The sequence below is a fragment of the Colossoma macropomum genome, unplaced genomic scaffold (genome assembly GCF_904425465.1).
Source record: "Colossoma macropomum unplaced genomic scaffold, Colossoma_macropomum, whole genome shotgun sequence".
In the NCBI taxonomy this organism is placed as follows: Eukaryota; Metazoa; Chordata; class Actinopteri; order Characiformes; family Serrasalmidae; genus Colossoma; species Colossoma macropomum.
Genome location: NW_023494786.1, coordinates 9155681 through 9179141, shown reverse-complemented (window position 1 = coordinate 9179141; position 23461 = coordinate 9155681). Strand labels below are relative to the sequence as shown.

The window sequence follows — 23461 nt, the reverse complement described above, 5'->3', positions numbered from 1 at the left end:
TCTGCTGCTCTGCAGGCTACAGAGCAAGTGAGTGATCTGCGACAGATGCAGAGAGAGAAGTATTTCCGTTTTGTACTTGTTGTCAATCAGTGGGTGACGCTGCCTTTTCTACTTACTTTGAATAACATGCTAATTTGTACCTTTCTATGTACTAAAGTAGCTACTCGAATCAAAGTATTCAGGCAGTCTGACTGTAGCTACCGTCACGTCCAAGTCAAATCTGTCAAACGTCTTTTTGTTTGGTGCTTGCTTCCCATATGCTACTCAAAGGGAATCTACAGATGACTCGGCACATGGGTACACGAGAATGCCTGGGCACATGCATGTTTAAGAGAACTTTTTTTTTGTTTTCCCCCTCACTTCAGCGATTGATATCAATTGCGCAAGAAATCTCACCCAGACTTCATGCTATAACGGAGGTTGCGACGCGTTCTCCCACCCGCCCTCACACTTTGCATTAGGTGTCAGCTAAGACCAACACCTCGCTTATTACCTCTTTGAATCTAGCAGTTCAAAACCAGTCAGCAGGACACTATCGTACCAGAAAGTGGTGTTGCGTTTGCCGTTTTGTTACTCACTACCTTCTTATAAACGTAATCAGCTTTGATACATTTACATATCCCAAGAAGAAGTAATAGTAATGAGAAAATGGTTTATCTAAATGTTAGATTGCTTTTAAAAAAGAAAATAGTTTTTATAAATACCGTTTGGGTGTGGGTGGGGGCGGGGGGAGACGGCAGTTTGCTGAACTCAACGTAAAACATTCCAAAATCAAAAATTGAAAAAAAAAAATAAATAAAGTTTGAGACTTTAAGTGTGTACCTGTTTCAGCTGTTACTAAGTGACATCTGATTTAGTGCGGTTTTCATGAAATGCAGCCCCTTTTTAATAGTTGAAATAGAATTTATGTATATATTTATATTTTTTTAATAAAGGAAGTATAGAACTCACTACATTTACTCCTGCTGGCATATCAATCGCGTTTGGTTATCGTTTCGAAGAGCAATGTTATTTTCCTCTGACTCGGCTCACTGGTGCAAAATTTAGAGCGCACTGAGAATGACACTAAAAACGTAGGCCTTCTATTAGAGGACAAGAGAAAAATCTTGTACGTGAGGATTACTTTCACAGGGTAATAGTATGCATGTATATTCACAAGGGTTTTCGTTTGTTCGCCCTTTTGTCAGAGGAAGATTGTGGTTCACAGCCTGCATGCACAGAGCATCACAAAAAAAGAGGAGGAATGCTGATCTGGGATCTGACCGTATTTAATGTAAATGGTGAGGGAGTTTAGATTAGGTCTAGATCAACACTTCTACTCTGAGAAGCTTTGTGTACTGACAGCTCAGTATCCCAACCCCGATTGCACCACAACAGAAACTGTTTAGAGAGCAGAGTATCGTTATGTAGGCCTCCAAAAACTGCTCTGGCCGTTGTGCTGCTGTGGTGGTGGGAAACAAAGCCCAGGTGTTTATGAGGTAAACTTTTCTTTCCTTTCCACAGAACTTGAACTTCTCACTCTTAAAATGTTCTGCTGCCATTTTGAACTTTGTTTTCCTTTTTTAAAAAAAAAAACATGCAACATGCACTATATAACTGAACAGCATGGGGAAAAGGATAAGTGTCCACAGATTGTAAAACTAGTCAAGACTTTGCTGTGTATATGAAAATGCCCTTTGTATTATATTCAGTCTTATGTATGATATATATAAAAAGAACCTACTTGACATTCGCTGTGCCTTTTTCTTCATTTACGGTTCATACTTTGCTGATGCAGCAGGTCTCAGTTACAGCATGGTTAAAATTAAAATTACTTAAAGGCATAACTTTCTTAATGAATGGTCTACTGTCACGTCTCTCCGGTACTTTTGTCATGATTTGTAGTGATCTCTACATATTTTTAGAAATTTGAGCCCTGGATTGCATTAATATTGATCTGCCATATGCTCATATTGAACATAATATATGTCTAACACTTGATAATCTGCCAGATCGCTGTCTGACTGTTTTCTTGACAGACTTGTAATTAGGGATGCGCCAATATGGGAATTCTGGTTTGATGATAATATCCAATCATTTCCATGTATATATTTTTCAATGCTGATGCTCATGCTGATAAATATACATTTATGAAACGTAGAATTGGGGATTAAAGTTGTAGAGACATTGTTTATTTGTAACATTAATCAAAAGAAGACATTGTAGCATAGTAGTCCAGTGTCACCTAAAACTTCTACCCTTCTGGAGTACAACAGTCAAATATCGTTTTATCGTTTTAATCTGTCTGCTGCCGATATTTTTTAACAGTTATCTGCGATACTAATATGACTCCGATATTATCGTGCATCCCTACTTCACAGCTTACGTCTTTGGCTCATCTCAAGGATCTTTACTCTGGCTGTGTGTCACTGTTACTTGTAAAACGGCACTAACCTTACATGTTATGTTGCTGGATGGAGGATGGATTTAGTCTGACGAGCCTTCAATTGGCTTCCTATTCTCCAGCTTCTTTTTCGAATTTTTCCGTTCCACCTTAAATGGTCCAGCGGTCACATTCTGGTGTTTAACGTCACATTCTGGTGTTTAACGTTACATTCTGAAGCGCCCGAATGTAACTGCAGCAGCGTTTAAGGTGGAACGGAAATAATCGAATAAGGCGCTGACTTAAGCTTCGTTTTAGGCTGGTTCCTCTCTGTTTGCTCCTCAGGCTTTTGGCTCTTGGTGAGTTTTTCTTGTGACTGTCGTTCTCGGCTGCTCATTAGGAAGCTGCACTCCCTCCTGTACAGCGGCTTTGTTAGTGTCTGTTATCTAATTAAAAACTGAGCTGGTTAAATGAAGTCGCACTCATAACAGACGGTAAAACCAGACCCGCGTTTTAAAGTCTTCTTGTCGTTATTGAGTCAGTATGGGGGTGTTTCAGCGCGCGGCTCGTTGGTCTAGGGGTATGATTCTCGCTTCGGGTGCGAGAGGTCCCGGGTTCAAATCCCGGACGAGCCCAAAACTTTACCACAAATTTTAATACCTTAAAATTCTTTTCAAACGGAAAAATGGCAACGTTATGCATATTCATTTTCTGTAGTAATAACACAATCATCAAATATTAAAGTTATCTATCGGTTGGTTGTACAGACCTGTTACTGTAGTTCAGCCCAGCTATTTATCAAAATGTTTACTAAAACTGAAACGTTTACCGTCTTTATGCTCTGTATACAGTCCATATAATATTCCTCGTCATTTCTTTGGTTTTGTGAAAATATATGATGGTCTTATTTTGCCTTGTGGCGCTGAGTGGAGCATACTGGGACTGGCGAATTGCATTATGGGTCGGTAGTTCAGTCCCTGCTCCCATTTGGCGCTTTGTTAGCTAACGTTAGCAATGTAGTAGATAAAACAACAACACCAGCTTTTACTCACACGAAACGGCTTCAGACCTGAAAACTGTATTTTTTTTTAGCGTGCTCACATTAATTTCACACACAATGCCAAATTTCTGCGCGGCTCCGAACTGCACCAGAAAAAGCACTCAGTCTGATTTGGCTTTCTTTCGGTTTCCGAGAGATCCTGAGAGGTACGTCCACCTTACGGGCTCATTTCTGTTGGAAATACGGAGTTTAATGGATGCGGTCCGGTTGATGTGGAGCTAGATGGAGCTGCTGTCTGCAGTGTGGTAGTGTAAGAGCAGAGCAGAGCAGCAAACCAACGGTTAATAACGACAGAGAGTTCGTCTCTTAGCCAACATGTCAGATATCAGTAAGAGCTAGGTTAAGCTAGCTCTGCGGCTATAGCATGGACAGCGGAGAAAGAGCAAGAAAGCTGGAGATAATGAAAGGAAAAACGACTGCTTTCAGATAGTCACTGGGTATTGTGTCTGATAAAAGTCATTCTTAGCCAGCCAGCCAGTCTTTTTATTGGACAGACTTGAGCAAAGGCCACTAAAGGGTAACGGCTAACACAGTCTTAGCTTGTTAAGTACAGGAATGTACAACGACACTTAATTAAAACCACTTCTGTCTGCACTCATGGTCCATTTTATCAGCCCCACTCACCATACAGGTGCACTATGTAGTTCTACCGTTACAGACTGTCGTCCACCCGTTTCTCTGCATACGTTGTTAGCCCTTAGTCCCCTCTTACCCTGTTCTTCAATGGTTTTTCCACACATGATGATGTAAACACGGTCATATCAGACTAGTCTATGTAGTTGTCTGTGCCTATGGTGCACTCATTGTGTGTGTTAAACAGTTTCTGTCAAGGGTTTAATAATAGCTCACTTTTTCCTAAGTAAGCCTGTCTCTACAGGAACACTTCAAATTTAATTAGACCCTCCAGTTGCTGGAAATGAATCAGTGTGTAATAACACCTATGCACTTCTCTTTTACATGCACAGATGTAGACTGTGGGTGGAGAACTGTCGGCGTGCAGACCTAGAAGAGAAAACTCCTGACCAGTTGAACAAACACTACCGACTGTGTGCAAAGCACTTTGAGCCAGCAATGATATGCAAAACCGTGAGTGTCTAGCCGTGACTTCAGAAGCTGGACGTCCATCCTGAACACCCGTGTTTAAGATTGTTAGTAGTGGTCTTTGTGTATTGGCACACATTGTATTTTTTCCATTTCAGAGCCCTTACAGGACCGTGCTGAGGGACACAGCTATTCCCACCATTTTTGATTTAACCAGCCACCTCAGTAATCCACATAGCAGACATCGCAAACGGATCAAAGTTTTGGTAAACTGCTCTTTTCACACATCCTTCATTCATTCATTTACAGGAAATATATTAACTGAGACTGAGGTCTTATTTATAGTAGAACTGATTAATAAACTAACAAGACTTATGTAATACAAATACAATAAAAATAGTTTGATTTTAAAGTCTTAAATAGGGCTTTGTAAAGACATGCTAAAATAATTTTTTTCTGCTTTTTACTTGGATAATTAAACTTCTCATACAGTACCCTACTAATTTAATACAGTGCCCTAATGGAAACATGTTTTTGTATTCTTTTTACAAGAAAATCAGGACTATTACATGTACATTTAAGTCAAATTAGCGTTTATTAGCGTTGGAATCAAATAGATTTTTTTGTTTTATTTCTTTAAGTGAAAATAGGAATGTTTACTTCCATTATTCACAAATGGAATTAACAAATCTTTTATAGCCAGAAGATGCTGCCGTCTTATATTCTGGAGCATTTTTTCATTTGTATTTGTATTTTTACTTGTAATTCAATAATGCTGCTTTTATTATAATACATTGTTTTATCCTGTTCTTTTTTTTTATTTCTTATAGACAGATGAAGAGGTCCGGAAGATAAAAGAGAGGAGATGTAAGTATTTATGTTCAAGAAGATCAGTAGAACACAGTAGACAGTAGACAGTAGAATCTTGTTCATGCTGTAAATTTATGTATATTGTTCTTTTCTTTACCTTTTCCCCTCAGTGGAATCCTCAATTGAACAGTTGCTGGCCAAAAAGGACAAAAATGACAGTCAGGATGGCATGGAGACCAATGATGATGTACCTCAGTTAACACCACACCAGAGAGAATTAAGAGAGTTCTTACGGTCTTTGTTTGAAGTGATTGTTTTGATAGGAAAACAAAGCTTCCCATTGAGTTTCCACTCAAAAGATGACCAGGACAGCCACCCAGTTATCATGAGCACCTTTCAAGCCCTGCTAGAAAACCGCATTAATGCAGGGGATGAATTCTTGAGAGGGAAATTTGAAGCCACAGCTGTTAATGAGGAATATTGGCCAGCCACACAGCAGAGGAAACTGCTGGACGTTTGTGAAAGATGTGTTCGGGAGGAGCTTCTCCAGGAAGTAAGAGAAAGTCGCTTTTTTTCACTTGTGACTGGGGAGCTGGTGGAGTTTTCAGATGGCCAGCACATCCCAGTGTTCTTGCGTTTTGTGGACCAAACCAACACTCTTAGGGAGGAGTTCATAGAGTTCCTCTTGTTTGAGGGAGAGGAGCTTTCTGCGGCAGATACATTGGAGTCTCACGTCACAAAGCAATGGGGGCTGAGTATGGAACACTGTAGAGGCCAAGCGCATGCTGCCTCCGGTGTGCTTGGCAGTAGAATGAAGGCCATAGCCACCCAGCTTATGGAGAAATACCCCATGGCCGTCAATACCCCTTGCTCTACCTGTGCACTTAACGTTCACCTAGCCAACAGCATCCCCCTGACTGGAGTGCAGGTTGTGATGTCAGTTCTGAAGAAGGCGGACGCATTTTTTAAGGCATCTCCGCTCCTGCAGGCTGAATTAGACAGTGCCATCTCCATTCTCTGTCAGGACAATGTGGAGAAAGGGAATGATCTTAAGGAGAGCTGTCGTGCAACCTGGATGGACCTGCATAACGTGTTTGAGATGGCTGTGGATTTGTTAGAGCCGCTTCTGCTCTGCATGGACAGTGTACATGACAACGAAGACTTGAAGTGGAACGACGAAATCACAAGCGATGCTTACACAATCTCTGAGGCTTTGGCAGACTTTGAATTTGTCGTCACTCTGGTTGTACTTAAGAACGCTCTCTCCTTCACAAGAGCATTTGGCAAGAACTTACAAGGAGAGACACTGGATGTGTTTTTTGCAGCCAGCAGTCTGACAGCCGTCTTGCATTCTTTGCATGAGGTTATAGACAATATTGAGGTTTACCATGAATTTTGGTTCGAGGAAGCCGTGAACCTGGCTACCGCTATGGAGATCCCAGTCAAAGTCCCAAGGCTGTTCCTCAGGAAGCAGCAAGCAATGGAAAGTGTGGAAATACAGGCCGAGTCATTCTTCAAAGAGTACCTAACCCTTCCAGTCATGGACTACATCATTCAGGAGGTTAAGGACATCTTCTCGGAGAACCACCTCAAAGCTCTCAAGTGTCTGTCTCTTGTTCCTGCAGTCATGGGCCAGATGAAGTTCAATACATCTGAGGAGGCCCATGCGGACGTTTTTAGGAGTGACCTTCCCCAGCCAGACACGCTGCCCGCAGAGCTGCATTGCTGGAGAATCAAATGGAAGCACAGGGGGAAGGAAGTGAGCCTGCCGTGCACCATTCATGAGACTCTACATCACTCAGATGTCAAATTCTTCCCAAACGTCAATGCATTTTTGAAAATTCTGGCCTCTTTACCTGTATTAAAGCTTGGGAGTGATCAAGGAGAGACTGGTCAGAAGCGCTTACAGGCTTACCTTTTAGACACACCGGTCAGCCACAGGTCAAAGAATCTGGCTGTGTTAAATATCAATTATCACATAAAAATGGATCTAGAGGAAATGGTTGAATGTTACATCAAAAGTTATCCAGAGGATGAAATTGATTAAAAAATGGCAGCTCTACAAAGACTTAACTTGTAGCCTGTCTCTCCGTTTTTGGAAATCTCATCTAAAACAGCCTGTTCAGAGGTTTGGTTGAAAGCAGTTATATTTTTGTAATTTCTGTATATAGGTTTTGCTGCATTTAACTTCGCTGACTCGTGTTACAAAATGAACTGCATTTTTACTGCTCTTAGTTTGGACTTGCAGATTTCATCTGAGATGATAAAGTGGTGCATCGGAACTTGATGTGTGAAATTGGACTAATGAGTGAAAAAAGCTCCTTGAAAAGTCTCGGACAAGATGACAAATGTTGCATTCTCTTTGTTTGAATACAAACAGTAATATTCCACTTAATTTAAAGTGTAAATAAAAGACTCTGAATTTTAATACAGCTTTTTGAGATCATATTACTTACAAGGTTATTGGTGTGTTACGAGAGCCTGAATTTTTAAAGTCACCTATTAGTGTAAGAGGCTCAAACTCTTGTGTTATCTAAACTGTTTACTGAAGTGCTTTATGTCTTAAGGTGTGTTTATAAATGCCCGGCCCAGGCAAAAGGAATATATCCAGAGAATCGCCCAGCTTCTGATTTCTTTACAGTGCTGGTGATGGGAACCAGGGATCTCAAGGTCTATAATACAAATATGGCCAGTGAATGGCTAGTGAATCTACTTCTGAGTTTTTAAAATGGTAGAAACATAAATGTTCTTTGGGGGCTGTTTTACTAAGTCCTGCTTGTTTCTCTCTGCCATTAATTGGTTTTAAAAATGTTTTATGCTTTTTGTCTCAGGTATCAGGCAGTGTTTTCGTAACCATTTCATGTAATAACTTTCAGTGAGGGAGCTAAATGCTTCAGAAATTTGCCATTTCTTTGTGTGCAGGGAGCCAATCTTCCAGCCAGTTTTTTAAACAGAATAACTTGTGACTCAATTGGAATAAAATGTTATCATAGTTTTTGGAATGCAGGCCTAGATGATCTGATATTGATTATTTGCTGTTTACAGGACTCAGTCCCATAAGCCAGTGGTTCCAAAAATGGTCCTTGAGGCCTCCTGCTGTGCACATATTCCTGCTACAACACACTTGATCCCACTAATCAACATCTAGTAACATAATGAATGGGCTTAAAAGACAAAATGACAGTTTGGCATTAAGCAGTTCAAAGAAAAAGCCACATGATGTAAAGTTTGAGCATTTTCTGCTCAAATGTCATGTTTCAGTTCATTTCTGTTCAATGGTGAAAACATCTGGTTTTACTTCAGCACCACACATTACATATAAAAACTCAGAATTCTCTGCTCATTTTGGATAGTAAATTAAATGGCTGTATTTGTGTTGCAGAAATCACAATCCCTGGTTCATATCACAAGCACTGCAAAGGAGCAGTTCTATTTCTCTACAGTGAACCATTTCACTTTGAAACACTCTGAATGGCTTTTGCATCTGGCACCAGACACCAATGATTGCTTTGTGCAGAAACTTAGTAGAATTCCCCTTTAAAGTAATTTTCTCCTTGCGTGTATGCAGAGGTGGGTGATAACTAGTTAGATTTGCTTAAGTAAAATATTGGTGGATTTGTACTCTCCTGTGTATTTTTACGTCATAATGCTTTTCCTATGGCAATACTTGCTGGATTTACTAAGAGGTTGCACTGTAGTCCTATAAGTTACTAAATACTTAAGCAGTTTTTTGACCCAATACTTTGTACTTCTGCACGAGTTGTTTATTCGGGAGGGTATGTTTGCTTTCCATCGTGTCATTATTTTACCATCCACCATTTTACTATCAATACTTTTACTTAAGGTATTGATTAAGGCTACTCTTCCCACCTCTGCATTCCATACACCTCTACCCCTGTACATGCATGCCAATGAAACAGTAAAACAGAAGAAAATTAACTACAGCTGAACAGTGTGCCAGGATTTCCATTTACTTTTCATATTTGACCTGCAGTGAGCAATTAAAAAGAGCTTTCTGGGCAGTGGGGTAACTTTCTTCTAGGACAAATGGGAAAAAAACAGGAAAAATGTGGACCGTCTTCAAAAGCCTTGAGGACCGGCTGCACAACCGCTATGAGATGATCCTACAATGACTAAGAATTTTTTTCACTAGTGGCCTATAAAAAAACTCTACTGAGAAGAGTGATGTGTTAGATCTTGCCCTGCACTCTGTGTTTGGGTAACGATGAAGTTATGTTGACTGTGTAAAATTATTATTATTCTTTCATTCTTTTAAGCTTCAACTCTATTCTACTTGTGGTACTGTTTTTTTAAGTTAGAGTCCAATATTAAAATGAAATGTTCATGTCATGTTAGATTTCTCTCTGCTGCTATGATGTCCAGCACCACTAGATGGTGAGTGTCTCTCATGTAAGAAGGAAACAAAAGAATAAGGCTGTGATTCATCAGTCTGCGAGTCCACTGTGCAGATACAGCCCTCGCTCTGAAGGCGCGTTATGAGTTGTGGATGAGTTTTAGTGTGTGGTTGATTAGCTGGCCCACATTCACTCTCACAATATTGTAATAGCTCTCACTCCCACATTCACTCTCACAGTACTGTAACAGCTCTCACTCCCACATTCACTCTCACAGTACTGTAATAGTTCTCACTCCCACATTCAATCTCACAGTACTGTTATAGTTCTCACTCTCACATTCACTCTCACAGTACTGTAACAGCTCTCACTCTCACATTCACTCTCACAGTACTGTAACAGTTCTCACTCCCACATTCACTCTCACAATACTGTAATAGCTCTCACTCCCACATTCACTCACAGTACTGTAACAGCTCTCACTCTCACATTCACTCTCTCTGTATCAGCTCCATTTTACCCTGTTTTTCCAAAATTCAGGACCCCCACAGGACCACCACAGAGCAGTTATTATTTGTTTGGTGGTGTGTTAGTGTGTGTTGCACTGGTAGGAGTGGATCAGACACAGCAGTGCTGCTGGACTTTATAAACACCTCAGAGTCACTGCTGGACTGAGAATAACTTCACACACACACACACACATATATATATATATATATATATATATATATATATATATATATGTGTGTGTGTGTGTGTGTGTGTGTACATGTGTTTATAAATACATACATAATATCAGCCTTTTTACATTGTGTGAACATTTCATGATGAATGGACCAGTAGAAAAGGTGCAGGATTACTTGAAATGAATGAATGAACGTTCTATGCCAGAATATAGAGCAGAATACATCTACATAGTCTATATATAGACATAGTGTATAAAGCTGCTCGTAAAATGAAACCTGAAGTAAAACACATCTGCACTTTTAATCACCATAATCACTTTTACGAGACAATATAGAGAAATGAAGCAGAGGTCTGTGTTTGTGAACACTCAGACAGCCCGCATCTCTCTCCTCCAGTAAAGGGTTAAACTCCGGGCGTTTCCTCCTCCTCCTCCTTCTCCTCCTCCTCCTCCTCTGCTGCTGCAGGTGCTGCTTCCCTGCAGAGCTACAGCTGCTCCATCCTCTCTGTCTGCGGCTCTGCACTGCAGCCTCGCTCACACAGCCCGAGCTCAGCAGCAGCGCTTCGACAAACGACAAGACGAAGCCTGGAGGAGCTCTACTGATGCCCGCTGTCTGACTCTCTCTCTCTCTGTCTCTCTCTCTCTGTTAGCCCTTTTCTTTGCAGTCATGGCGTGGCCGTGCATCGCGCGCGCGTGCTGCATGAGCCGCCTGTGGAGCGAGCTGGACAAGGCGGACATCGCCGTGCCGCTGGTCTTCTCCTCCAGCTACTCGGAGGTGGCGGACGGGCCGCAGGCCGGAGGAGGTGCAGCAGAGGCAGCTCGGCGGGACGGGGCGGCTCCCAGCGCCTCCAGTGTCATGCACGAGGACTTTAGGGCCTGGAGGGTCCGGCCTGAGAAGAGCTGCAAGCCCAAGCACGAGTACAGACCATCAGGAGCGCCGTTTGCAGACGAGACCCAGTACCAGAAAGACTACAGGCCGTGGCCCATCCCAAAGAGAGGAGACCACCCCTGGATCCCCAAAGGGCAAGCAGGGCAGGGCAAGCGAGGGAAGAAGAAGGAGCACGAGGAGGAGCGCGAGACGGGCGTGGAGAAGTGCGAGATCGAGGAGAGGGTGCACGAGAAGGAGAGTAAAGAAAAGGAGAAGGAGAAGCAGGAGAAGGAGGCCAAAGGAAGATCAACGGCGGATGCTGTAAACAGGCAGATTAAACAGGAAGTGTCCACCGGAAGCTCGTACAGGTAAATGTGGTTATCAACATTTTTAATGGCTGTGACATAATTAAACCTTCAGGGGTGTCCAGCCTCGGTGTTGGTCATGTACCATACAGGAGAGATTAGTCTCAGCTAGGGGTAGGCGATAGGGCCAAAATACTGCATCACAATACTTGAAAATGTTTTCGCGATACACGATGCATATAGGTTTATATATATATATAGGTTTTATACGATATTAGGTTTTTGATAGGTTAGAATAGAGAAAAAATACCCGGCAGTGCCAAAATTAACCCCCTAAAATTCCAGAGTTATTAAATATTAAGGCTTATTATTCAGTAACTGAGCTGGCTGAGCTATTCCTAGGTTATAGAAGTATGTAATAAAACATAGGGCCTGCCAGTGGGCCCTGGCCATCTAAGGGGTTAAAAAATACTGTTAAACACGATGATTATACAGTGATTTTCAACATTTCAAGCCCTAAATCCAACTAAACAGGACTAATTATGCACTCTTTGTAATGACACATGCAGTTGGTCAGTCTTGAGTTTTTTATGTCATCATTTATCACGATAACAATAAAATATTGTCATATTGCCCACCCCTAGTTTCAACATACATGGCTTTAATATTCAGATGTTCCTGAAGGCCTTCATTAAATGGATCTTTATTAACCTGAGCTAAACTTTTCTGGGTGGTGTATCCGCAGAAGCAGGGTTGGGCACTACTACCCTTAGCAGTTTCCATATGTGGGTCCACACTTCAGCTCCTCATCTACATAATAGGGCTGAGCAATACATTGTTAATTGTTATCACTATATTGCTCTTTGCATTAGCTCATTTCGCAGAAGGCTGCAGTATGCAAATGAGCTCTCTAACCTCTGTGTTTTTCACTGTGTGCTATAAGCAACCTGACCAATAACAGTTCCAGATGGTTGTACCTGCATATTGTATCGCAACAAGCAGCAAAGTAATCACAATACTAGTATAGTGTCTATATGATGCAGTCCTGCTACATAGCCAGTAGGAGTTGTAGCAGAGCTGTTGCTGTGCCATCCCCCTTTGTTCCGTCACACTGGGCAGTGGCCTGAGTGCCGGTACACACAGCAGAAGAGTGACTTATGTGCTGAGACACATAACAGAACAGCGGCAATTATGGGCGATATTGAAAATTGTAATACAACATTTCTTTTATAAAAAAATTGTACACAACTTGGTTATGAATGTTCTGTTCTTATAGCAACGTTTTAAACGCGACGTGGACAATGGACAGGCTTTGACACTTTGCCCTGTAGCTGACCTTCTGCACTGTCTGTTCTTGTGCTTTCATCTGCTCTGCACACCTTTTAGCTCAAGAAAGGAGGGATTATTAGCTAACAGTGTAGCTCAGGTGTGTAGGAGTAGGGAAAACAAATTATGCAGAGGAGGAGGGGAAGCAGGGGGAATTTCACAAAGCAGGATTTCTCAGTTTAGCCAGATAACTTAATCTTAAAGTTAAGCCTGTCCAATTGGAGGAGAGCGGAGGAACATTCCTGTTAGATTGTCCTGAACTTTGAGCTTAAGTTAAGTGAGAAATAATATTTGTTTCAGTAAGATGGTGTACAGTTTTTCAGAAGTTTGATTCTTGATGTTTTTCCAATTTCCTCTATTTGTAAACTCAGTACTAATACTGTAATACTCAATATTTAATCAATGTTGTGTAATTTAGCACCCATTAATAATTTATTTGATGTAATGTACTCCAAGAAGTAAAAAGAGAAGACCACAAATTGGACAAATTGGAAAATACACTTTTCATGGTTATAGGAGCATAAAAGGAATCAATATAATTAAGATCATGGATATTTTAAGATTTTAATGATTTTGCAGTATACTGCAAAAATTCCTGATGTTGAATTAGCTCTTGGCATTTTTTGTAAATCCTTTAATATAGGAGTTGATAAGCGTGCACAACTTATCACGATAGATTATCACACGCAAAATAGGTTAGAGTCCCTGGTTTACAGCTGAAATACCACATACTGGTAATCCTGGTCATTGGCTTGCTTTTAGGCAGCTTAGAAACAAATGCACATCCGCGATAAGAAAGGCTAAATCTAATTATCTGCTTTAATTCTATAATCACATTCCAAACCAGCAAAATTCTGCAATGCAGTGGATTCTCTTAACTGTAAGTCTTCCTTCACGGTCCCCCCTCACAGCCAATGGGTGTTCAATGTCAGATCAGAATGAGATTTGTGTAGCTTTAATGATCATTTTGCATCAGCTGGCAAATTACTTAATGAAGTTTATGCAGGCCTTGCTTCATCCATTACTGATCCTCATGTCCACATAATGCCAAGGCCTCCTTTCAATTTACAGCCGTTCTCCTCTAGTGACGTGGTTAATTCATTACTAGTTATAAATTCAGTGAAATTGGTTGGTGAGGACAAACTTAGTCCCTATCTTTTAAACTTTGCTGCTGCAATTGTAGTCAGCTACATAAAGTATATTTTTAGTCTTTTAGTTTTAACTGGGATAGTTTCTAAGGTCTGGAAGGCTGCTTATGTTACCCCCTTCACATAAAGGGGATGGACTATCTAGCCTCAACAATTACAGGCGTATCTCCAAATTACCATGCTTGGCAAAAAATACCAGAATCTCTAGTAAATAATCAGCTTAAATCATTCATCTCAGCACATTCTATTCTGAGCATACATCAGTCTGTTTTTTCAATGACATTATTTTAGCTTTAGATAAAAAGAAGCATTGCGCGGCCCTTTTTATTGATCTTTCAAAAGCATTCGATACAGTGGATCACTCATTACCTTTAAAAAGCCTTCTTAGAAGTGGATTTGATGGAATTGCCTATAAATTGTTTTACTTACATCATGGACAGACAGCAGTGTGTGGCTGGGAGATTTTGAATCTGAATTTGTGCAGATTATTAAGGGTGTCCCACAAGACTCAATTCCGGGGCCTGTTTTATTTACAATTATATTGACGATATTGTTTCTTCTGTAACTGGATGTAATGTGCGTCTTTGTGCTGATGATACAGTCTTGTAATGTTCTGTAGATACTGTACACTCTGCTGTTAAATTCATTTAGTACTGCTTTAATGACTCACATGTTGCACTCAGTAAGCATAATTTAGTTCTTAATGCAGATAAAACTAAATTCATGTTATTTTCCAGAGCCAGTAATATTGACTATGATCAGCTCAACATCTCTACCAAAAGTAGTACAAATATTGAGTCACAGTATACAAGTATCTTGGAATATGGATTGATGAGAAGATATCCTTTAAATATCAAATAAATATCAAATATTTATATATAAAACATCAGATATATTTATATATAAATATCAGATATCAAATATCGTATCTTGTGAGCAAATTAAGTAAAAAATTGGCTTATTTTTAGGAAAACATGCTTCTCTCTGCATTGTACAAGGATGCTTATTGAGGCAGCTGACCTTCTGTCCTGGACTGTGATGACATTTTATACATGCATCTTTCAGCTTATGCCCTTGTACTCTGTTTATCAATCTGCTTTAAGGTTTATTACATGCGACAATCGTAATACTCATCATTGTCAGCTGTATGTTAAGGTTGGATGGCTCTCTCTCTCTGTAAGGCGTGGTAGACACTGGATTTTATTTATTTATAAGGCTCTTGCTTGTTTTCAACTTCCTTATGTCTCTTAATTGTTGTCTTTTAATGCAGGCCCTTACAGAACACACTGAAATGATTTAATTCTGTTGCAGGTGCCGGCTGTTTTTACTGAATGTAAAAAAAAACCCAGTTTTATTTACTGTGTGTCTGTAACCTGGAATTAAATGCAGAACAATCTAAAGCTTACCTCATTTTTATCCTTAGGGCACTTCAAACTTTTAATTTTGTATTATTTCGCTTCTGTTTGTTCATGTTTTAGTTGATGCAATTGTTTTATATTTTATTTTTAAGTTTTTATTATTTTACCAATTTAGTTGTTTCATTATTTTACTTAATGATTTCCATTTACCTAAGTTTCTTTCTTTGTGCTACTTAAAGCCTAGTTTTCTTATATTTTCATTTTTTACTTGGCTATATTGTGAATACGGCCAGTATAGTTCTGAGTTTAAATATAGGTTGAATGAATGAATGAATGAATGAATGAAAGATTTAACTAAGCTAAAAAGAACCGGCACTCGGGCCGCTGTCCCGTACTTCCGGTATTACTCTGACGGAACAAAGGAGGACGGCACAACAACATCTCTGCTACAACTGGTTCTCTACATAGCTTATATATTTCACAGTCATAGTAGCTGAATAAATCATTATACCACATAACATGTCATAAGTTTCATAGCTAAATAATGAGCCTTTTCTTAGAGGGGTTACTAATACGATAGTTCATGCAGCCTCGCTGGGTTGAAAATGGTCACTGACACTCATTGAGATCATTTCTACTTGTTAGTTGGCTACTTAGATTCAAGCAAATGGAGATTCTAGTCATTAATGTGTTCTCATTTCATTCCACTTCCGATTGTTAGGGCTCCTATTTCATTCACAGTCTCTCTTTGTTTGTCTTTAGCCTAGCATATCAGTTACAGTGATAGATGGGTTAGCCAGTAAATCACAGTTCAGTTCAATCATCATTTATGTTTCCCTAGATTAGGACTCATAATTGCTGTGCTAACTAAAAAGCATTATTTCAATTGAACAGTGGTGCACCTGATCTGCATTAATCTATCTTTAAGGATCTCTACAGATGTGGCACATAGGCCTAATCCACTGAGCTGAAATCAGCTGCCCCTCTGTATCCTTGTCCTAAAATCTGATGAGTCATGCCTGGCTTTTAAGCCCATACAGTTCTTGTCCTTTAGAAGCTCTTGCTGCATAAATGGAAATGCCCTTCACATTATAGACGAGTGTTAAGCACCACATAGCTTCATATTTCTCTCTTATACTTCACATACACTCATCATCCACTTTCCCTACCTTGTACTTACACTCACTACCCCCCCTTACCTTACAGGTCCTCTATATATGTGCACAATTACAGACTGTGGTCCATCTGTTGTCAAGCAAAATTTCTCAGTCTTCTTTTCCAAAATGGAGAACTTTTTTTTGGATTTATGATCATCATTGATGGACTACAGCTCTTTTTCGTAGTCTTCATCTCCAAATCACTAGTGGTGGACAATATGGCAAAAATATTATATAACGATGGTATACAAGTTAGACGTTTTCACGATACACAATATGCATCACAATATTTATTTTTTCTGAGAACCTGTAGTGCCACATAAAATACTAAAATAATAGTAAACCTGCAACTACAATAATCTTTATTCAGTATTTTACAAACTATGCTACACTAAATCCAGTAAACAGGCCAAATTATGCTCCCTTTGTAATGAAACATGTAGTTAGTCAGTGTTCTTTAAGTACTGACGATATATATGATATGCTCAGAAAAGCATACTGTGACATAATTTGTCACGATAATGATAAAATATTGTCATATTGCCCACCCCTATTTCTCACTATGTTCTCTACCGTGCAGTATTTGGAACCCCATATATTGTTCTCCTGGTGCTTCTTTCAGGACAGAGTTCAAGGCTTACACTGACGTCAAGCCAGTAAAACCCATCAAAGCCAAATCACAGTACAAACTGCTGGTTGAGGAAAAGGCCAGTCTGGAGACCAGCTACAGTGCCACCTTTAAGGGGGAGCAGGTCAAGCCACAGGCCACAGACAACAAAGTGCTGGAGCGGCGGAGGATACGCAGCCTATACAGTGAGCCTAGCAGCAAAGAACCCAGCAAGGTATGGACATGTTGCCGCCACTGTCTGCTAAATCTAGTCAAACTAAATATGAAGTTCATGTATTGCAGTAATGGCAATACTTTTCTGTATGTGGTTTATTTATTGATTTTTAAAGATATGCTTTGGCCAAAAATCAAAATTAAACTCTTTTCCACTTACCTACCTTTTTCAATCAGCCAAGACATGTTTGGTGTCTGAAGTTTGCTTCTTTAGTTTTGCACTGTAGCTACAAGCCTAATGTAATGGAAGGTTACGCCAGTTAGCTTCATGCAAATTGCAAGCCTATGCCACAACTATGATGAGTTGCTAGTTAATCCCAAATAGACTTGCTTATGGGGTTTTTGACACTGTATGACATACTTTTATCTATAAAAATTGATAAAAGTACATCCATTACTTGTTAGATATATTAGCCTTAGTTCAAAACTATTAAAAAAAACAAACTTCAGACACCAAACGTGTCTTGGCTGACATTTGGAGAAAGAGGAAAATTGTGTAAGTTAGATTTTTGGATAAATCTTTAGGGTTAACTCCATAGCTACCTCAAGGAACTGTCTTGAGATATCTTTCAGAGTGTAAATGTTAGTAGTTAATGTTTTGTGGCATTTTGAAAGATTGTTGTTCAAAAAACTGGGGCAGATTCTGTGCCAGAAATGCCTTAGCCAGTCATGGACACATACTTTAGTTTTTCAGACTCAGAACAAATTTCTTTCCATTGAAAACAGTCACCTCTACCACAAATTAAGATAATTAGCTGATATTTCATAGCAGTATTTCTGTATGCATGTATCAAACAAGGGCAGTGACTGTGCATACATGTATGTATGTGTTTATGTAGTCCCTCTTCTCATCCTCATAGGACTGTTCAGACAGTGACAGCAGTTCTGTTCTAAGTCTACTGTAGTCAGGTGTGTTGTTTATGTCTCTTACGCAAAGCATGGAGGACCTGGAGCATCTCACCACAGCACACAGCACCATGACTGAGATGATTAGACCACTCACAGTGGGTCTGATTCAATCCCCCCGCAAATGTGACGTGTAGAGGCCAGATACAGTGTTTAGGGCTACTGTAATGTAGAAACCAGGAAACAAAGCTGGTTTTGTGTAAGAAGTAATGGATTTATGGACGGATGCATGAATGAATTAATGTGTCATTTTACATTTTCAGCACTTTTAACTTACAAACTACTTGCAAAGAAATAATGGATTAATGAATGGATGGATGAATGAATGAATTATTAATGTTTAGAAGAATGAATTTATGGATGAATGGATCATTTTTATGTTTTCAATCATTTTAACTTGCAAACTACTTGCAAAATGCTCTTACATAGTTTAACTTGCAAAAAAACTACCTCTAAAGTGTTTTACTACTAGCTAGTTATCATACATTTCCCGCCAGGGACACCACATGACCCATGTGAAGTCGGGTACACTGAAATTCTCAATGCAGTAAAAATTGAGTTGTGTTGTGATGGCAATGGTATTTTTATCATGGCGGAGAATAGAGATGAACAGTCAAAACAACAGGAAGCAACCAGATTAACTGTACAAATACAATAAATCATACTGGAAAAGTACATTTGAACATGTACAGTTAACCCACATTATATTTCTATTTCGTAAAGTTAAGTAAAAGGGGTTTCTCACTTCAGTTGTCTTTTCAGCAGCTGAAATGCATGCTCAATTGGGATAAGGTCTGGTGATTGACTTGTCCAGTCTAAAACCTTCCACTTTTTTTCTTCTGATGAAGTCTTTTACTGTGTTGGCAGTGTGTTTTGGGTCATTATCTTGCTGTATAATGATGTTCCTTTCAATTAAATTAGATACATTTCTCTGTAGACTGGCAGACAGAATGTTTCTGTAGACTTCTGAATTCATTCTGCTGCTGCCATCATGAATTACATCACCAATAAAGAATAGTGAGCCCGTTCCAGAAGTAGCCTTGCAAGCCTAAGTCATGGCACTACCTCCACCATGCTTCACTGATGAGCTTGTACGTTTTGGATCATGAGCAGATCTTTTCTCCACACTTTGGCCTTCCCATCACTTTGGTAGAGGTTAATCTTGGTCTTGTCAGTCCATAAAACTCCTGTTCCTGAATTTTTGTGGCTCTTCTCTGTATTTTCTTGTGAATTCTAATCTGACATTCTGATTCTTATTGCCGTTGAGTGATTTGCATCTTGTGGTATGACCTCTTTATTTCTGTCTGTGAATGGTGGATTGCGATACCTCTGCCTTGTGGAGGTTGTTTGTGATGTCGCTGACTCTTGTTTTTTGGATTTTCCTTCACAGCTCTCACAATGTTTCTATCATCAACTGCTGTAGTTTTCCTTGGCCAACCAGCTCAATGACTGGTTGTTAGTATACCAGTGGTTTCTTTCTTTATAGCACCTTCCAAATTGGGTATGCCCAATGCTTGTGCAATGGCTCTGATTATTTTCTCTCTTTTCTCAGCTTCAAAATGGCTTGCTTTTCTCCCATAGAAGCTCTCTGGTCTTTATATTGGTAATCCTTTTTAACAACAAATGTAGTCCTCACAGGCGAAACCCAGGGCTCAAATAAAAAGTAGACCTTCAGAGCTATTAATTATTTAAATAATCAATCTAACAGGCCACGCCTGGGTAACAAGAAACATCTGTGAGTCACATGTATCAATATTTTTTCCAACATTTATATTTTTTAATATATAAAATAGTTTTGTGTGTATACTTCCTAACCTTTTGTCTTTACTTCCTTTAGGGGGAGTTAGTCTTAATTAGACAACCCCTCTACGCCCTCCCCTCTTAATTTGCACCCAGTGGATGAATGGATGGATATTTGAATGCGTGGATGGATTTATCGTTGGAAAGCTGGATAGAAGTAGAGAGTTATCGATGAATAGGAGAGTGCAATGGTGTATGTTTAGGTGGTTTTAGCAGTAATTGTCCCAAAGACTTCAGTCTACTGAGATGAATGCTAGTCAGTTCAGGATTAGCACTTGTGCGGGAGGATTGAATGCACGCAAAGAGGTGCTGATGGTTTTGAATACTTTATGAATGCTCAACTTCTTCACAGTGAAGATGAGTCTTAAACACCATTCATTTATTTGCACGTCACAAAGTGGCATTCTCATTAGTCTAAAGCAGTGTTTCTTAAACTTGCTTCTGGGGAACCACTGCACTGCACAGATTAACTATTCCCTGCCTCAGCATAATCCAGTTAATGAAGGGCTTTTTAGTTAGCCCATGAATGTGGATCAGGTGTGTTGAGGCAGGGAACAGTTAAGCTGTGCAGTTCTGTGGGTCCACAGTAGCAGCATTAGGAAACACTGCTCACAAGAAATGGGCCCTATTTTCCTGCCAGTCTGAACTGATGCAAATGGCTTACGCAAGATAGTTGGTTATTCAAGTGAATTCACGGACCGTTAATGATTTATGCCTTGAGATGAGATGCTTTTTACTATGTGAGCTTCGCTGCTGTAGATGGTCAGTTTTATGTCAGACCTGCTGTGTATTATTAGTTTGCGTGCATTTAAGAGTAATGCAAATGATTTTATAATCCATTTTTTTCTCTTTTGTTTTGTTTAAAAGGCTCATACATGGAAAACAATTTTGCCAGCTCTCCAGTCCATATAGTCCATATATAGAAACAAAGCTGCAAAACAGCCCATTTTTTACTTATTGTGTTTATGATGTTATGAACAAATGAATAATTTACATATATCTGCTTGTTCAGCCTATAGCATTAGCCCTGCCCATTCATACTAAAGTTATAAGGAGTGTTTCTGCCCAAACTCCTTTTAGAATAAAGCACAGTTCAGTGCAGTCAATCAGAACAGAGCTCATTTATATATATCAGCCAAATGGCACAGTACAAGTAGTTTTATCCTCAGTATATGGGTCAATGACAAATAAGGTTTTCAAAAAATGTTTGAAAATCCTATTATAAAGGATATATATGTGTGTGTATACTGCCTGACATGTTAAACTGAACATTTTTTCCTAAATTTGTGAAAGGGCTACTGACCTTGGCATTGTACCATGAATGTCACTTGGGGTTTTCTTTATGATGCAATACACTGACCCCTCAACTATTTTATTTAGATTTTTACTAAATTACCTTTTTTGAGTTTATTTAATTAACATACATGGTTGGACAGTTGCACCACCTGTCATTTTTAGACTTTTGGAGGCAAAAAGAAACTAGAATGAATTTTATATGGATGCAATAGAAATTGTTTTGCATAAAAAAGGTATTATTGAACAACTTGATAGATATCTTATTTATTTAATAAATATTTTTTGGAGAAAATGATGGACACAAAAAATACACATCATGCCAAAGACTTATACGCAACTAAATAAACATCATAGGTGGACCTCAGGAAAAAAAATAAAATGCAGGACAAAGATGTGGACACTTTGTAATAGTTTGTTTTGGTTAGATTAACTATGGTTATAACAGATCAATCAGGTTAATCCAACACAACAATGTCATGTTTAAATAAACCAGTATTTGTTTTACTCAGGAGTCTGTTACAGTCATACAAAATGCTTTATATTAGATTACACCACTGAGTACATTGCACTGAACTATTCTCTCTTGCGTTGAAAATGTCATCTGCATTTGTTGAAATAGGGCCCAGAAACATCATACCGTAACACAAAATACTGCCATGTCTATACTAACAAAAATGGTGAAAATAATTCAGAATGGTACAAATGTTTTAACGTGATTTTGTCTCTCACATTGAAACACACTAGCAAGCCACTAGGTCACAAAATTAGTTGTGATTTGAAAGGTAAACTATCATATGTAATATGTTTCACTCTCTTTATGGCTGAATCATTGCTCTTATGTCTGTTTGCAGGTGATGTTTTGAACGAAATATCTGATTTTTGTGCTCGTAGGTGGAGCGGCCCAGCGTGTCCCGCTCAAGACCAAAAAAGACGACAAGCCATAGCAAAACAGTGAATAAGGCTAAAGCGAAGCAAGTCACTGCTGCCCAACCTGCCAAGAAGAAAACCTCAGTGAGCAACGTGGAATTAAAGCCAGAGGGAGGCGTCACCAAGAAGAGTAAAGAAATTATCAACAGACTGGCTGAGGCAAAAGATTAAGTGCACTTTGAGGGTGTAGATTTGGCTAGGGGAGCAGGGGGTGGGGTGGGGCAGGAGGGGGTTGGGGTCTGCATTAGGAATTAGAGGGACTCTCACTCCCTTATAGTTGACTCCATTTATTATTGCCCAATTTCCTTATGTTATGCTTTCACATGGACATTTTGGTATCAGTAAAAAAATGCACTGAAACGTGTTACTGGTTTCTTGTAGGCAGCAAACTTATACAAATATGAACATTTTGTAAGCATAAACTGCTGCCAGTTGTTGTTCGTCTTCATAAGGTAGAGAAAAAGGCCAGGCTCAGCCTGTCCTCATAGATCTTTAGATTCAGATTGTAGAGCTCTGGATGTGAGTTGACAGCAGTGATTAGTTTCTCCTTGACGTGACTGACTGAAGCCCCAGACCAGCTCATGACTGACACATCACAGTACAGTCTGCCAAAAGTTTAGAGGTGAAGTTTATCACTGGACAGCAGAGTTTGCCATGCGTTACTATGAATTGTTGTCTATGGCTGTCAATTCATTGTTCTCATTTGAAATCATTGGCAAGAAGTGTGTTAGTGATGGATACCAAAATGTCCTTGTGAACGCACCCTTAGGCTTTACTGCGGACTACAGATCTGATTTTGTCAGCTTGGTTCGCCTTGAATGTTCCACCACTACCAATCCATAATGGTTTTAATCTCTTGTATTTACCTCTGTCTTCACTTCCTTCACACCAGCCTTCTAACTAGTAAAGGGCATTCATTGTTGCATGTAGCTTTTGAGCCTGCAGTGCTCAGCCCTTACAAAAGATTGTTCCTTGTAAAGACAGAAAAGAGTCAACAATGTTAATAATGATGGTCTTTCCAGTCATGCTGAAAGAATCACATTTTTGCAAACACTTATGAAATGTCATACAGGCGTAACTGCAATAGAATCACATAGAATCACATACAATGTACACATATGGCTCCTAGCAAGTATTTCCTTCCCATAATCACAATCACGGAGTCATTAAAGAAATACAGTACTTACATCATACCATCAACAGAGCCAGATTTATT

The 23461-nt window shown here is 39.5% G+C and overlaps 2 protein-coding genes and 1 non-coding gene across 4 annotated transcripts; all 3 read left to right on the top strand.

The window, feature by feature from the left end:
- Positions 1-2804: 2804 nt before the first annotated feature.
- Positions 2805-8149, top strand: thap12b (THAP domain containing 12b). 2 transcript variants are annotated; one of them, XM_036560295.1, is made up of 5 exons: positions 2805-3568; positions 4388-4508; positions 4622-4729; positions 5294-5330; positions 5444-8148. In XM_036560295.1, exons 1-5 carry the CDS (start codon positions 3480-3482, stop codon positions 7318-7320), a joined length of 2232 nt encoding a protein of 743 aa, XP_036416188.1. In that variant the 5' UTR covers positions 2805-3479; the 3' UTR covers positions 7321-8148. The 2 variants fall into 2 exon arrangements, with proteins under 2 accessions (XP_036416188.1, XP_036416191.1); XM_036560298.1 differs by lacking the exon at positions 2805-3568 and adding an exon at positions 3738-3859 and having other exon boundaries at positions 5444-8149.
- On the top strand, positions 2926-2997 carry trnap-cgg. The gene has a single exon. It is a non-coding gene; the product is annotated as a tRNA-Pro (tRNA).
- A 2636-nt stretch (positions 8150-10785) lies between the features above and the next one.
- map6b (microtubule-associated protein 6b) lies at positions 10786-22459 on the top strand. The gene is made up of 3 exons (XM_036560291.1): positions 10786-11549; positions 17098-17317; positions 22210-22459. Exons 1-3 carry the CDS (start codon positions 10981-10983, stop codon positions 22414-22416), a joined length of 996 nt encoding a protein of 331 aa, XP_036416184.1. The 5' UTR covers positions 10786-10980; the 3' UTR covers positions 22417-22459.
- Positions 22460-23461: the final 1002 nt, after the last annotated feature.

What these genes read in the sequence shown, in the direction of transcription:
- thap12b (XM_036560295.1), top strand. Translation starts at nt 3,480, where the DNA reads ATGCCAAATTTCTGCGCGGCTCCGAACTGCACCAGAAAAAGCACTCAG. An exon ending in TTTCCGAGAGATCCTGAGAG is followed by an intron (nt 3,569 to 4,387) that starts GTACGTCCACCT and finishes TTACATGCACAG; the next exon opens with ATGTAGACTGTGGGTGGAGA. An exon ending in GAAGATAAAAGAGAGGAGAT is followed by an intron (nt 5,331 to 5,443) that starts GTAAGTATTTAT and finishes TTTTCCCCTCAG; the next exon opens with TGGAATCCTCAATTGAACAG.
- map6b (XM_036560291.1), top strand. Translation starts at nt 10,981, where the DNA reads ATGGCGTGGCCGTGCATCGCGCGCGCGTGCTGCATGAGCCGCCTGTGG. An exon ending in TCCACCGGAAGCTCGTACAG is followed by an intron (nt 11,550 to 17,097) that starts GTAAATGTGGTT and finishes TGCTTCTTTCAG; the next exon opens with GACAGAGTTCAAGGCTTACA. An exon ending in GCAGCAAAGAACCCAGCAAG is followed by an intron (nt 17,318 to 22,209) that starts GTATGGACATGT and finishes TTGTGCTCGTAG; the next exon opens with GTGGAGCGGCCCAGCGTGTC.